This window comes from Watersipora subatra, chromosome 10 (genome assembly GCF_963576615.1).
Source record: "Watersipora subatra chromosome 10, tzWatSuba1.1, whole genome shotgun sequence".
Taxonomy (NCBI): Eukaryota; Metazoa; Bryozoa; class Gymnolaemata; order Cheilostomatida; family Watersiporidae; genus Watersipora; species Watersipora subatra.
In genome coordinates this window covers 59,468,734-59,482,911 of record NC_088717.1, presented here as the reverse complement: position 1 = coordinate 59,482,911, position 14,178 = coordinate 59,468,734, and the positions used below count along the sequence as shown (strand labels likewise).

Genomic DNA, 14,178 nt, shown 5'->3' with positions numbered 1-14,178 from the left:
CACTTAACCATTCCATCATAAACTTACAAGTATAAACTGTTGTTAGGCGCAATAGATATGTAATTTTCCCTTACCATATGCATTGCAGTATGCTTGACAGTTAGTCTTTATTTCTGTACAGTCTGCTCCTTGAATGTTTTTGCTTGGAATGAGTTTTGAGTTTCGATAGATTTTACGTGTGATATCAAATGAAGATGTGCCTGTGTTGCTTCGCAAGCTAATTGGACATTGACATCTAAATGCATACAGAGATTCTGGTAGATGTTTACATGTTAACAGATATTATGTGATAATTGCAGACCAGATAATAATACACTACTACCAACAAAGAAGCATCCATAACTACTACGCACAGTTTTGATTCCAGTACCAAGAGCTGGTATACAGTATAGAAAGATGGGGTGAGTTGATTGGATACTAGTACCAACAACTAGTGTATCAAAAATACAGTGGATGCTGGCACCAGAAACCTGTATTATGGGAACTGAATAGCAGTAGCCTGTGTGCTGATTACTGATACCTTACTTTTCAGTTCTGAGAGGAGAGGTTGTTGTTGGTACTGTTGATGGTACTGAAGTTGTTTTAGGAGAAGTTGAGGTGCTAAAATGAGAGCATTAAATGGTTAGTAAGAACAAACCTTTTACGGTTTGTCAAATTACTGTTACTAACTACCTCTAAAGTACTGTTACTAACTACCTCTAAAGTACTGTTACCAACTACCTCTAGAGTACTGTTACTAACTACCTCTAAAATACTGTTACTAACTACCTCTAAAGTACTGTTACTAACTACCTCTAAAGTACTGTTACTAACTACCTCTAAAGTACTGTTACTAACTACCTCTAAAGTACTGTTACTAACTACCTCTAAAGTACTGTTACTAATGATCTCATTTGTCATTAGCTCTTTGGATAGAACTGAAATTACCTACTGCTATATATGAACTTCTAATAAGAATCTCATGATTAGCTTGTTTATCAGTCAAACAATCTAGCAACTGGTGGCAGTCAAAATTATACAGTTATACAATTTGTAATATCTCTATCTACTCTATAATATATCTAATACTTCTAATCTATAAAGTTAAGCGAGCGATACAACTAGTTTCTTGTTACGTTAAATCTGCTGTTTAGGTCAATTAATAAGACAGGTTTAAGGTTTCCATCTACAGGTTCAAAATGAATAGGGCAACAATACTATTGTAAAAGGATTTGGTGATTGCAGTCATCAAAAATTTTAACGTGTTATATGCTAGTTACTCCATATCTTCCATACTTATTAACACATGTGAAGTGCTTCATTGTAGAAGTGCCTGCAACACTTGACCATTTACAGCAGAAGTTGTTGTCTATCAAAGCTACTAAACCAAAGGCATCCCTTGACAATGCGACACAACTGGGTACTTGATAAGTAACAGACAGATCTGGTCCAACAGTGTAGCTCCATGCGACGGCTGCACAAACCTTCTCACCTGTAAGAAACATTTACTTAGCTATACGACTGGTTTCAGCTAACTATCATGGAGTGTATGTTGGTTACAACTACATAAATGGTCTGTCACTGTCACTGTCAATACAGTTCGCTAGTATCATTCATTTTCTTCTAATCACAGACACCAATATCACAAACAATGAGCAAGAAAAGCTCACACTGCTACTTGATCTTCTGTAACTCAAGTAAGACGGAAGTTTGCTATTTGAGTTCTGTGTAAGTTTGAGTCAGTGAACTGAGCTAGACTACTTCACCTGTTTAAGTCTATCAACAATTGTGTGAGAGAGTTATAACTACTACTCACTGCTAAGGTTCTAAGATATTGCCTTGTGATAACACTGGAAGTAACAATGTTGCACTGGTGTGTCTAGCATATCAGTATGTAGAAGTTATAGCAGCCTTCAAAACCCTTATAACTATAATAAAAACCAATCAGTGGCCAATAAGACTCCAGCCTATATCAAACTACCTGATCAGAGTAGCAAGGTGATGTAAAGAGTCGGTTTCATTTTCTCTTGTCAAATATTTACAAGTCTCAGGTATATGCTCATCTACACAGCGTCTTATTACAGGTATATGCTCATCTACAAAGTGTCTTATTACAGGTATATGCTCATCTACACAGTGTCTTATTACAGATATATGCTCATCTACACAGTGTCTTATTACAGATATATGCTCATCTACACAGTGTCTTATTACAGGTATATGCTCATCTACAAAGTGTCTTATTACAGGTATATGCTCATCTACACAGTGTCTTATTACAGATATATGCTCATCTACACAGTGTCTTATTACAGGTATATGCTCATCTACACACTGTCTTATTACATATATATGCTCATCTACACAGCGTCTTATTACAGATATATGCTCATCTACACAGTGTCTTATTACAGGTATATGCTCATCTACACACTGTCTTATTACATATATATGCTCATCTACACAGTGTCTTATTACAGGTATATGCTCATCTACACACTGTCTTATTACAGGTATATGCTCATCTACACACTGTCTTATTACAGATATATGCTCATCTACACAGTGTCTTATTACAGGTATATGCTCATCTACACAGTGTCTTATTACATATATATGCTCATCTACACAGTGTCTTATTACAGGTATATGCTCATCTACACAGTGTCTTATTACATATATATGCTCATCTACACAGTGTCTTATTACAGATATATGCTCATCTACACAGTGTCTTATTACAGGTATATGCTCATCTACACAGTGTCTTATTACAGATATATGCTCATCTACACAGTGTCTTATTACAGGTATATGCTCATCTACACAGTGTCTTATTACATATATATGCTCATCTACACAGTGTCTTATTACAGATATATGCTCATCTACACAGTGTCTTATTACAGGTATATGCTCATCTACACACTGTCTTATTACAGATATATGCTCATCTACACAGTGTCTTATTACAGGTATATGCTCATCTACACACTGTCTTATTACAGATATATGCTCATCTACACAGTGTCTTATTACAGGTATATGCTCATCTACACAGTGTCTTATTACATATATATGCTCATCTACACAGTGTCTTATTACAGATATATGCTCATCTACACAGTGTCTTATTACAGGTATATGCTCATCTACGAAGTGTCTTATTACAGGTATATGCTCATCTACACAGTGTCTTATTACAAGTATATGCTCATCTACACAGTGTCTTATTACAGATATATGCTCATCTACACAGTGTCTTATTACAGGTATATGCTCATCTACACAGTGTCTTATTACAGGTATATGCTCATCTACACAGTGTCTTATTACAGATATATGCTCATCTACACAGTGTCTTATTACAGGTATATGCTCATCTACGAAGTGTCTTATTACAGGTATATGCTCATCTACACAGTGTCTTATTACAAGTATATGCTCATCTACACAGTGTCTTATTACAGATATATGCTCATCTACACAGTGTCTTATTACAGGTATATGCTCATCTACACAGTGTCTTATTACAGGTATATGCTCATCTACACAGTGTCTTATTACAGATATATGCTCATCTACACAGTGTCTTATTACAGGTATATGCTCATCTACAAAGTGTCTTATTACAGATATATGCTCATCTACACAGTGTCTTATTACAGGTATATGCTCATCTACACAGTGTCTTATTACAGGTATATGCTCATCTACACAGTGTCTTATTACAGATATATGCTCATCTACACAGTGTCTTATTACAGATATATGCTCATCTACACACTGTCTTATTACAGATATATGCTCATCTACACAGTGTCTTATTACAGATATATGCTCATCTACACACTGTCTTATTACAGATATATGCTCATCTACACAGTGTCTTATTACAGGTATATGCTCATCTACACAGTGTCTTATTACAGATATATGCTCATCTACACAGTGTCTTATTACAGGTATATGCTCATCTACACAGTGTCTTATTACAGATATATGCTCATCTACACAGTGTCTTATTACAGATATATGCTCATCTACACAGTGTCTTATTACAGATATATGCTCATCTACACAGTGTCTTATTACAGGTATATGCTCATCTACACACTGTCTTATTACATATATATGCTCATCTACACAGTGTCTTATTACAGATATATGCTCATCTACACAGTGTCTTATAACAGATATATGCTCATCTACACAGTGTCTTATTACAGGTATATGCTCATCTACACAGTGTCTTATTACAGGTATATGCTCATCTACACAGTGTCTTATCACAGGTATATGCTCATCTACAAAGTGTCTTATTACAGATATATGCTCATCTACACAGTGTCTTATTACAGATATATGCTCATCTACACAGTGTCTTATTACAGATATATGCTCATCTACACAGTGTCTTATTACAGATATATGCTCATCTACACAGTGTCTTATTACAGATATATGCTCATCTACACAGTGTCTTATTACAGATATATGCTCATCTACACAGTGTCTTATTACAGATATATGCTCATCTACACACTGTCTTATTACAGATATATGCTCATCTACGAAGTGTCTTATTACAGATATATGCTCATCTACGAAGTGTCTTATTACAGATATATGCTCATCTACACAGTGTCTTATTACAGATATATGCTCATCTACACACTGTCTTATTACAGATATATGCTCATCTACGAAGTGTCTTATTACAGATATATGCTCATCTACACAGTGTCTTATTACAGGTATATGCTCATCTACTCAGTGTCTTATTACAGATATATGCTCATCTACACAGTGTCTTATTACAGGTATATGCTCATCTACACAGTGTCTTATTACAGATATATGCTCATCTACACAGTGTCTTATTACAGATATATGCTCATCTACACAGTGTCTTATTACAGATATATGCTCATCTACACAGTGTCTTATTACAGATATATGCTCATCTACACACTGTCTTATTACAGATATATGCTCATCTACACAGTGTCTTATTACAGGTATATGCTCATCTACACAGTGTCTTATTACAGATATATGCTCATCTACACAGTGTCTTATTACAGGTATATGCTCATCTACACAGTGTCTTATTACAGATATATGCTCATCTACACAGTGTCTTATTACAGATATATGATGAGAGCTGGAGTAACACTACCGATACTTCAGCTGCAATATTCCAGTTATTGATTATTTTGTTTTACTGTTTTTTAATATGTTAAATATTTTAAATAGATTGCCATTCAGACACAAGTTATGGATATATAAGTAGTTCTCATTAATAACCATGATTTTTTAAGGCTTTTTTCCTTGGGCTAACTACGCTGTACTACTCACTCACTCAGAAGTAAAATTGAGTATGTAAGTTTTTAAAATTAAATTATTGAATATTATAAAAAGTATCGATTTCAAGTGGCAGTTAGTCTCTAAATTCCTCCATATAACAAAATAATCTATACTGAACCCACCAAGTACTGTTTTTAATTTACTTCCTGGTTTTTATTGACTTCCCTTACAACTTCATTTATAAAAAATTTTTTAATGAACTCAGTGACATTCAGCACTCTATAAATATCTCACTACATAGATATACTGTTTTAGTTTAGCCTTTAGTTAGGCTTTGTTAAGGTCATGTTGAGGTCATGTGTCATTGCACTTTGGCCTGTTTATGTTCATGTACTGTTATACTTTGGGCCTGGTTTTGTAAAACTGTTGTTTAGATCATGTTGTTCTTAAACACTGTTCTGTTTCATCTTGGTTATGTTCATGCGCTGTGTTGACTCAGCCTGGTTATGTTCATGCGCTGTGTTGACTCAGCCTGGTTATGTTCATGTGCTGTGTTGCTTCAGTCTGGTTATGTTCATGTGCTGTGTTGCTTCAGTCTGGTTATGTTTATATGCTGTGTTGCTTCAGCCTGATTATGTTCATATGCTGTGTTGTTTCAGCCTGGTTATGTTCATGTGCTGTGTTGTTTCCGCCTGGTGATGTTCATTTGCTGTGTTGTTTCCGCCTGGTTATGTTCATTTGCTGTGTTGCTTCAGCCTGGTTAGGTTCATGCGTTGTGTTGACTCAGCCTGATTATGTTCATGTGTCGTGTTGATTCAGCCTGGTTATGTTCATGCGCTGTGTAGCTTCAGTCTGGTTATGTTCATGCGCTGTGTAGCTTCAGTCTGGTTATGTTCATGTGCTGTGTTGACTCAGTCTGGTTATGTTCATGTGTTGTGTAGCTTCAGCCTGGTTATGTTCATGCGGTGTGTTGCTTCAGTCTGGTTATGTTCATGTGCTGTGTTGCTTCAGTCTGGTTATGTGCATGCGTTGTGTTGCTTCAGCCTGATTATGTTCATGTGTTGTGTTGACTCAGCCTGATTATGTTCATGTGTCGTGTTGATTCAGTCTGGTTATGTTCATGTGCTGTGTTGCTTCAGTCTGGTTATGTTCATGTGCTTTGTTGTTTCAGTCTAGTTATGTTTATGCGCTGTGTTGCTTCAGCCTGGTTATGTTCATGTGCTGTGTTGCTTCAGTCTAGTTATGTTCATGTGCTGTGTTGCTTCAGTCTAGTTATGTTCATGTGCTGTGTTGCTTCAGCCTGGTTATGTTCATGTGTTGTGTTGCTTCAGCCTGATTATGTTCATGTGTTGTGTTGCTTCAGCCTGATTGTGTTCATGTGTTGTGTTGCTGCAGTCTGATTAGGTTCATGTGCTCCTGTGTTTGTGCACTGCTATATTTAAGCCTGGTACTCTTGTTGAACATCTAGGTCATGTTGTGCTTATGCCCATATACTGCTACATTCATGCTATTAAATTCATTCTATATTGAAATTGAGAATATATATATAAAATATATATATATATTCTAAATATATATACTTAAAAATTTATTCTTAATCTTATATTTAAAATTTAATTTTATATATTTATATATATTTGAAAATATATATATTCTATATTGAATTGAAATTCATTCTATATACTGGTGTCAGCCACTCTCTAATGACACATTCCTAGTTAGACAATAGCGATAGCGATAGGCCCTTACCAAGTGTTATACCATTTGCTAGCTTAGACTGAGCTCCAGTGATATTTAGTCTTTTGTCTTTCACTACAACAAAGCATTGAAATCATACTTGAATGAGTCAGTTAAACAAATGAATCAGTTAAAACATTCAACATTTGACGATCAGCAAAACTGCAGAATAGTGTTTCCTAGTGGCAGACGCATTCGATTACCAACGAGTTATGATACTGCTAGTTATGATACATACTTTCCTTTGCACAATAGGTTTTGCAGAGACTTGTGGCTTGTTGGCAGTTGCTAGCTTGTACATTCTTGTCTGGTATAATCCCACCAGCTGGCACAATATGTGGGCTCCAATTGAAGCTTCCATAAGACCTGCTTGAGGTGAAGGAGCAGGCGCAACTGTATAAAAAACAAGTAAAATTTATAATATAATAATACATCTTTCTAAAATATATAAAGATTTATCTTACATAGGAAAACTACAAAGTTGATAACACAACTCCATAAAAACATGGATACAAAAGACCTTGTCTTATGAGCTTAATTTCAGCCCTTCACTAGTGGTAGGCGTTACATAAATCAATTGACATATATTTTTATGATATACACTTTATATCTCATTCCTAAAGTACTCAACATTTGAAACATTTTATCTTTTTACTTGCTATTACATGTACATGTATGTCAGCTCTCACCCAGCAAACACTTTTCTTTCAAGCAGTTTTTACCCTTACAACTTTGGTGCATCTCTTCAGAAATAGCTACAGCCAATTAGGCTCTACTCAGACTCGACACATATGCTGGTATGATTTTCAATTTTTGACTGTTTTATGGAGGTCTGTTGAACTTTAATTTTGGTAAAACAACTCCAACAGGAAACCTTTTACTCTATAAACATTCTCTTATGGTTCAAGGCAACTTCAAAGCAAAGCCACTTCTCGGCTGATCCATCTAAAAGCCATGTAGACAACAAGCCTTGTATTAGTTCAACCAGATTGCATATACACATGTTACTAACTATAGTAGCTCCAGACCTCATTACCTAAAACCTTTCATTTCAAGGAAGATCTATAGTACGAATGAATGTAGCGCATGCTGTTATAAACACACTAACCTATATCCTGGAAATTTTGTAGTTGTTGACTCAGGTGAAGCAGTCAGAGTTGGTTGTTTTGATGGGATAGTTGTTGGTCTCAAAGTAGTTGTTGTTGGTTTTATTGTGGTGGTTGGTTTTGTTGCGTTGGTTGATGGTTTTGTTGTGGTGGTTGTCGATGTTGTTGTGGTAGTTGCCAGTTTTGTTGTAGTTGTTGTTGATGCTGATGTGGTGGTAGTTGGTTTTATCGGGGTTGGTGCTGGTTTTGTTGTGGTGGTTGTCGGTTTTGATGTAGTGGTGGTCGTCGGTTTTGTTGTGGTTGTTGTAGAGGTGGTTGTCGGTTTAGTTATGATTCTTGTTGAATTTGTTGTGGTTGTCGTTGATTCTGTTGTGGTGATTGTCGGTTTTGTTGTGGTTGTTGATGCTGATGTGGTGGTTGATGGTTTTATTGTGGTTGTTGTTGATGCTGATGTGGTGGTTGTTGATGTTGTTGTAGTAGTTGTTGATGTTGCTGTGGTAGTTGCCGGTTTTGTTGTGGTTGTTGTTGATGCTGATGTGGTGGTTGTTGGTTTTATTGTGTTTGTTGTTGGTTTCGTTGTGGTGGTTGCCGGTTTTGTTGTAATGGTGATCCTCGGTTTTGTTGTGGTTGTTGTAGAGGTGGTTGTCGGCTTAGTTATGATTGTTGTTGGTTTTGTTGTGGCTGTTGTTGGTTCTGTTGTAGTGGTTGTCGGTTCTGTTGTAGATGTTAGTTTTATTGAGGTTGTTGTATGTTCTGTCGTAGGGGTGGTAAATTTTGTTATGGTTGTTGTTGGTTCGGCTGTAGAGGTGGTTATCAGCTTTATTGCAGTGGTTGATGGTTCTTTAGCAGCATTACTAGTTGCGACCATTGTGATAGTTTTCTGTTTTGGAGTTGTCAGTTTTTTAATAACAGTTGCTAGTTCTTTTTTAGTTGTTGATTGACTCTGTGTTGTCGGATTAATAGGAAATTTAACAGTTTGTGTGACAACAGTAGTAGAAGTTGGATAGTCAGCAGTGGTTGGTAAGTCACTTGTTGTGGATTGAGTAGACCAAAAGGCTTGCACACCCTGAGGAGCTGAAACCAAAAAAACTGATTGAAAGACAAGATAGGTTTGTACATTGCTGCAATTTGAAAACAGCTAAGATTACACCATAAACTTATTAACTATAATTTAATAGTTAATAGATCTATGGATCACACACACAAAAGTGTGCAAGTTGATAAAAATATTATGCTAGATAAATAACAAAACATTTTGTAATTTAAGCCAGTTATATGCAGTATTTACTCTTTTGTGCCAGTGCGACCGAAGCAGATCTTATGGCTTAAAGAAACCTTTATGAGAACATAATTTGTCTGCAATTGAATAACTACTGCCATATTGCACAAAAGTGCTTTAAGAGCTACATTATTATGGATAAAAAAATCTTTACAGTGCCAACATATACATTATATGCACTAATACACATTAACATAGAATATGTATGCAATAGATTACAGCTGCATGTATTTACTTTTGTAACAATGCTGGACAAATCTCAATCTTTTCACTGTTCACCTGCTGGTTTTGTGCGTAGTCTGCAATGCATCAGACTAAAGGTTTATGGTATCAAATATGAGATTAAATTGTGAAACTATTGTGCCTATAACCAATAAAACAGATGTTGTATACATCTCAAAACTATTCCAGCTACAAGAAGTATGCTTATTGCCAATGAGGGGTAAAAAGTTGATTTTACGCTGAAGGTTGTATTCTGTTTTGCATCAGTAAAAAACTGGAAAAGGTGAAAGGCAGAATTTGCAACTACTTCCAGACCCATTTTGTCAAAATACCTGTAAACATTTCTTTCGTTTAAACTTTAGATCACCTAAAAATTAAAAGAGTCAGGTCAAGGAAAACAAATTCAAGTTGTAACAGGCGCAATCTCTAGGAAGATGGTCATGTTTATAATTTGCCTATCTGCAATAACAGTAGTAATAGGAGTAACATCAGAGTAATAATATGAGTAACATCACAGTAGTAATATGAGTAACATCACAGTAGTAATATGAGTAACATCACAGTAATAATATGAGTAACATCACAGTAGTAATTTGAGTAACATCACAGTAGTAATATGAGTAACATCACAGTAGTAATATGAGTATCATCGCAGTAATAATATGAGTAACATCACAGTAGTAATATGAGTAACATCACAGTAGTAATATGAGTAACATCACAGTAATAATGTGAGTGACATCACAGTAGTAATATGAGTAACATCACAGTAGTAATATGAGTAACATCACAGTAGTAATATAAGTAACATCAGAGTAGTAATTTGAGTAACATCACAGTAGTAATATGAGTAACATCAGAGTAGTAATTTGAGTAACATCACAGTAATAATATAAGTAACATCACAGTAATAATATGAGTAACATCACAGTAGTAATATGAGTAACATCACAGTAGTAATATGAGTAACATCACAGTAGTAATATAAGTAACATCAGAGTAGTAATTTGAGTAACATCACAGTAGTAATATAAGTAACATCAGAGTAGTAATTTGAGTAACATCACAGTAGTAATATAAGTAACATCACAGTAATAATATGAGTAACATCACAGTAGTAATATGAGTGACATCACAGTAGTAATATGAGTAAGTAAATATGAGCTCAAAAATAAACTTTTCAATAAAAGTTGCGTAGATAAAATATGACAAATCAGCCTTTTAGGATTAGCTGCTATTACACACCAAGCATATGTTTAACAACGAGAAAATTGTTAGTTTTGCTTTAGGTAATGGAACCTTCGAACATTGTTAGCCTATCAGACTCAAGCTAACTGCCATTGTAGTAACACCATGCATGAGTTGTAAAGAAGGTATGTATACCAAGTGTCATTCGTGCAGTACATTAGGCGATGCCTGCGTATGTCTAGTGTGGCTGTTAGTTTTCTTTTTTGTAATTCAAATTGAGTTATAGAATTCACTTCACTCTGCATATGAATAAATTAGGATTTATTTCCTTATTATTAAATGCACGTAAAACCCTTAAAAATCATAAGGGGTGTACAAGGGGTGTACTAGGGGTGTACTAGGAATATCACCAAAATGAGTTAATTTTGCCAGCATGCCCTTAAAAGTACAGAGCGAAATACAACAAAGTTTTCTCTGTGATTGTTTAAGGCTAGTCATTTCTCACCTGAAGTGAACTCAAACATGGCCTCGTCTGAGGGGTCCAGCTGGTCAACATTGGTAACTTTAAATGTGTATGGTGAGCTGTCAAACCTGTAGAAGGGGGCACAAGAGCTGCTAGTTGACATTAGCTCTATAATTGGTCAATGGTCAATAGAATATCCACCAGTAAATAATAATAAACTGAGCTCTATGATTGGTCAATGGTCAATAGAATATCCACTAGTAAATAACAATAAACTGAGCTCCATGACTGGTCAATAGAATATCCACCAGCAAATAGTAATAAACTGAGCTCTATGACTGGTCAATGGTCAATAGAATATCCACCAGTAAATAACAATGAACTGAGCTCTATGACTGGTCAATGGTCAATAGAATATCCACCAGTAAATAACAATAAACTGAGCTCCATGACTGGTCAATAGAATATCCACCAGTAAATAGTAATAAACTGAGCTCCATGACTGGTCAATGGTCAATAGAATATCCACCAGTAAAAAACAATAAACTAGTTAGATCTCAGCAGATTATCCATCAAATCGCAGCCAAAGACGTGAATAAAAATTCTTTGCTTCTGAGCTGAACAACAAATCCATTTGGTCTAGCAACCTGAGTAGTCAATAGAGGGTGACTAGCTGCGTTAGAAACTATCAAAAACACACATATTTTAACTCTGGTGTGTGCAGATAAGATTAACATTAGTTTCAGCAGTAATCTACCGCTAATCTACTGCTGCCTTTTATTGAAGGAGAGAACAAAACTCACAAGTCCCTATAGCCTGAACAAAGGCATTTTATGCTACGTTATTACTCATACATTAAACAAACTTATGACAGATGATTGCTTGTAATCGAGCTGATTGGAAATCTGCTATCATACGTAAACCACAACCATAGACAGTCATTGCTTCTTCGACTAACTGCGAGAGAGAGGTAGAGAGAGAGAGAGAGGGAGAGAGAGAGAGGGAGGGAGAGAGAGAGGGAGGTAGAGAGAGAGAGAGGTAGAGAGAAAGAGAGGTAGAGAGAGAGAGGGAAAGAGAGAGGGAGGTAGAGAGAGAGAGAGGGAGAGAGAGAGGGAGGTAGAGAGAGAGGGAGAGAGAGAGAGAGGTAGAGAGAGAGAGAGAGGGAGAGAGAGAGAGGGAGGGAGAGAGAGAGGGAGGTAGAGAGAGAGAGGTAGAGAGAAAGAGAGGTAGTGAGAGAGAGGGAAAGAGAGAGGGAGGTAGAGAGAGAGAGAGGGAGAGAGAGAGGGAGGTAGAGAGAGAGGGAGAGAGAGAGAGAGGTAGAGAGAGAGAGAGGGGGGAGAGAGGGATAGAGAGAGGTAGAGAGAGAGAGAGGTAGAGAGAGAGGGAGGGAGAGGTAGAGAGAGAGAGAGAGAGAGAGAGAGAGAGAGAGAGAGAGAGAGAGAGAGAGAGAGAGAGAGAAAGAGAGAGAGGTAGAGAGAGAGAGAGGTAGAGAGAGAGGGGGGAGAGAGGGATAGAGAGAGGTAGAGAGAGAGGGGGGAGAGAGGGATAGAGAGAGGTAGAGAGAGAGAAGGAGAGAGAGAGAGGTAGAGAGAGAGAGAGAGAGAGAGAGAGAGAGAGAGAGGGAGAGAGGGATAGAGAGAGGTAGAGAGAGAAAGTGAGAGAAAGAGGGAGAGAGAGAGAGAAAGAGAGAGAAAGAGAGAGAGGGAGAGAGAGGGAAAGAGAGGAGAGAGAAGGAGAGAGAAGGAGGGAGAAAGAGGGAGAGAGGGATAGAGCAAGAGGAGAGCATGAGAGAGTGAAAGGAGAGGTAAAGAGAAAAAAAGGGGGAGAAAGAAAGTGGAGAGAGAAAGAGAGGAGAAGTAAAGAGAGATAGAGAGAGGGAGAGATAGAGAGAGGTAGAGAGTGAGAAAGAGGTAGAGAGAGAGAGAGAGAGGTAGAGAGAGAGAGAGAGAGAGAGAGAGGGAGAGAGGGATAGAGCAAGAGGAGAGCATGAGAGAGTGAAAGGAGAGGTAAAGAGAAAAAAAGGGAGAGAAAGAAAGTGGAGAGAGAAAGAGAGGAGAAGTAAAGAGAGATAGAGAGAGGGGAGAGAGGAGGGAGAGGAGAGGTAGAGAGAAAGACAGTGAGAGGAGAGAGAGTAAGAAAGTGAGAGAGAGGAAAAGAGAGAGAGAGAGAGAAGAAGAAGAGAAGGAGAGGGAGAGAAAGATTACCCTTAGGATGGTAAATACCATTGGATCATGTTCGATGGATCTGAAACCCAAATGCGTTTAGAGCAAAAGTGTGGAGAAGAGGTGAAGACTTCATAGCTGTCATATTTACTGTCTGACAGCTCCGTCACAGACAGAGTTGCTCCTCCACATTTCTTCAGATCGATGCCCTACAAAAAGGCAGCAAACTAAAATACTTGCTAACTGATAAATAGACCCTAAAGATGATTTGATAAAATTAAGGTTCAGCTGATCTTGATTGCAAACTAATGACTCAATACCCAACACTCATGGTACCAGACCTACCGATAGTGTCAGGTCACATAGTAACAGGAGCCTTTGATACTGTCAACTCAATGCTGTGAACTTTAATAACAGAGTACCATGCGTTATTAAAGTTAGTAGCGACTACCATGCGAAATTTCTCGTTACACTGGTCAGTATTATAGCAAATATTACGCATGTAATCACAAATATAATCATCAAGAGCAGACTGCAGCTATGCAGTGCAAGATCACACATGTTATGTATTACTATAGTTTCAATTTTAATATATTATTTTATTAAAAATATTTAATACTTACAATGAATCGCACATACACAACTGTGTCAGAGGTTGATTTTTTTAGAGTGAAAGAACAGTCGCCACTTGAAGAAGGTTTATCTTTTCCATGAAGGCTGATAACTCCTCGT

The 14,178-nt window shown here is 36.8% G+C and overlaps 1 protein-coding gene and 1 long non-coding RNA gene across 2 annotated transcripts; both read left to right on the top strand.

Moving 5' to 3' along the window:
* Positions 1 to 532: 532 nt before the first annotated feature.
* LOC137406662 (uncharacterized) lies at positions 533 to 5,580 on the top strand. Its single transcript, XR_010979934.1, has 3 exons — positions 533 to 621; positions 1,336 to 1,473; positions 5,133 to 5,580. It is a non-coding gene; the product is annotated as an uncharacterized lncRNA (long non-coding RNA).
* A 2,344-nt stretch (positions 5,581 to 7,924) lies between these two features.
* On the top strand, positions 7,925 to 9,073 carry LOC137407283 (uncharacterized). Its single transcript, XM_068093888.1, has 2 exons — positions 7,925 to 7,934; positions 8,157 to 9,073. The coding sequence occupies exons 1-2, from the start codon at positions 7,925 to 7,927 to the stop codon at positions 9,071 to 9,073; spliced, it is 927 nt and encodes a 308-aa protein (XP_067949989.1).
* Positions 9,074 to 14,178: the final 5,105 nt, after the last annotated feature.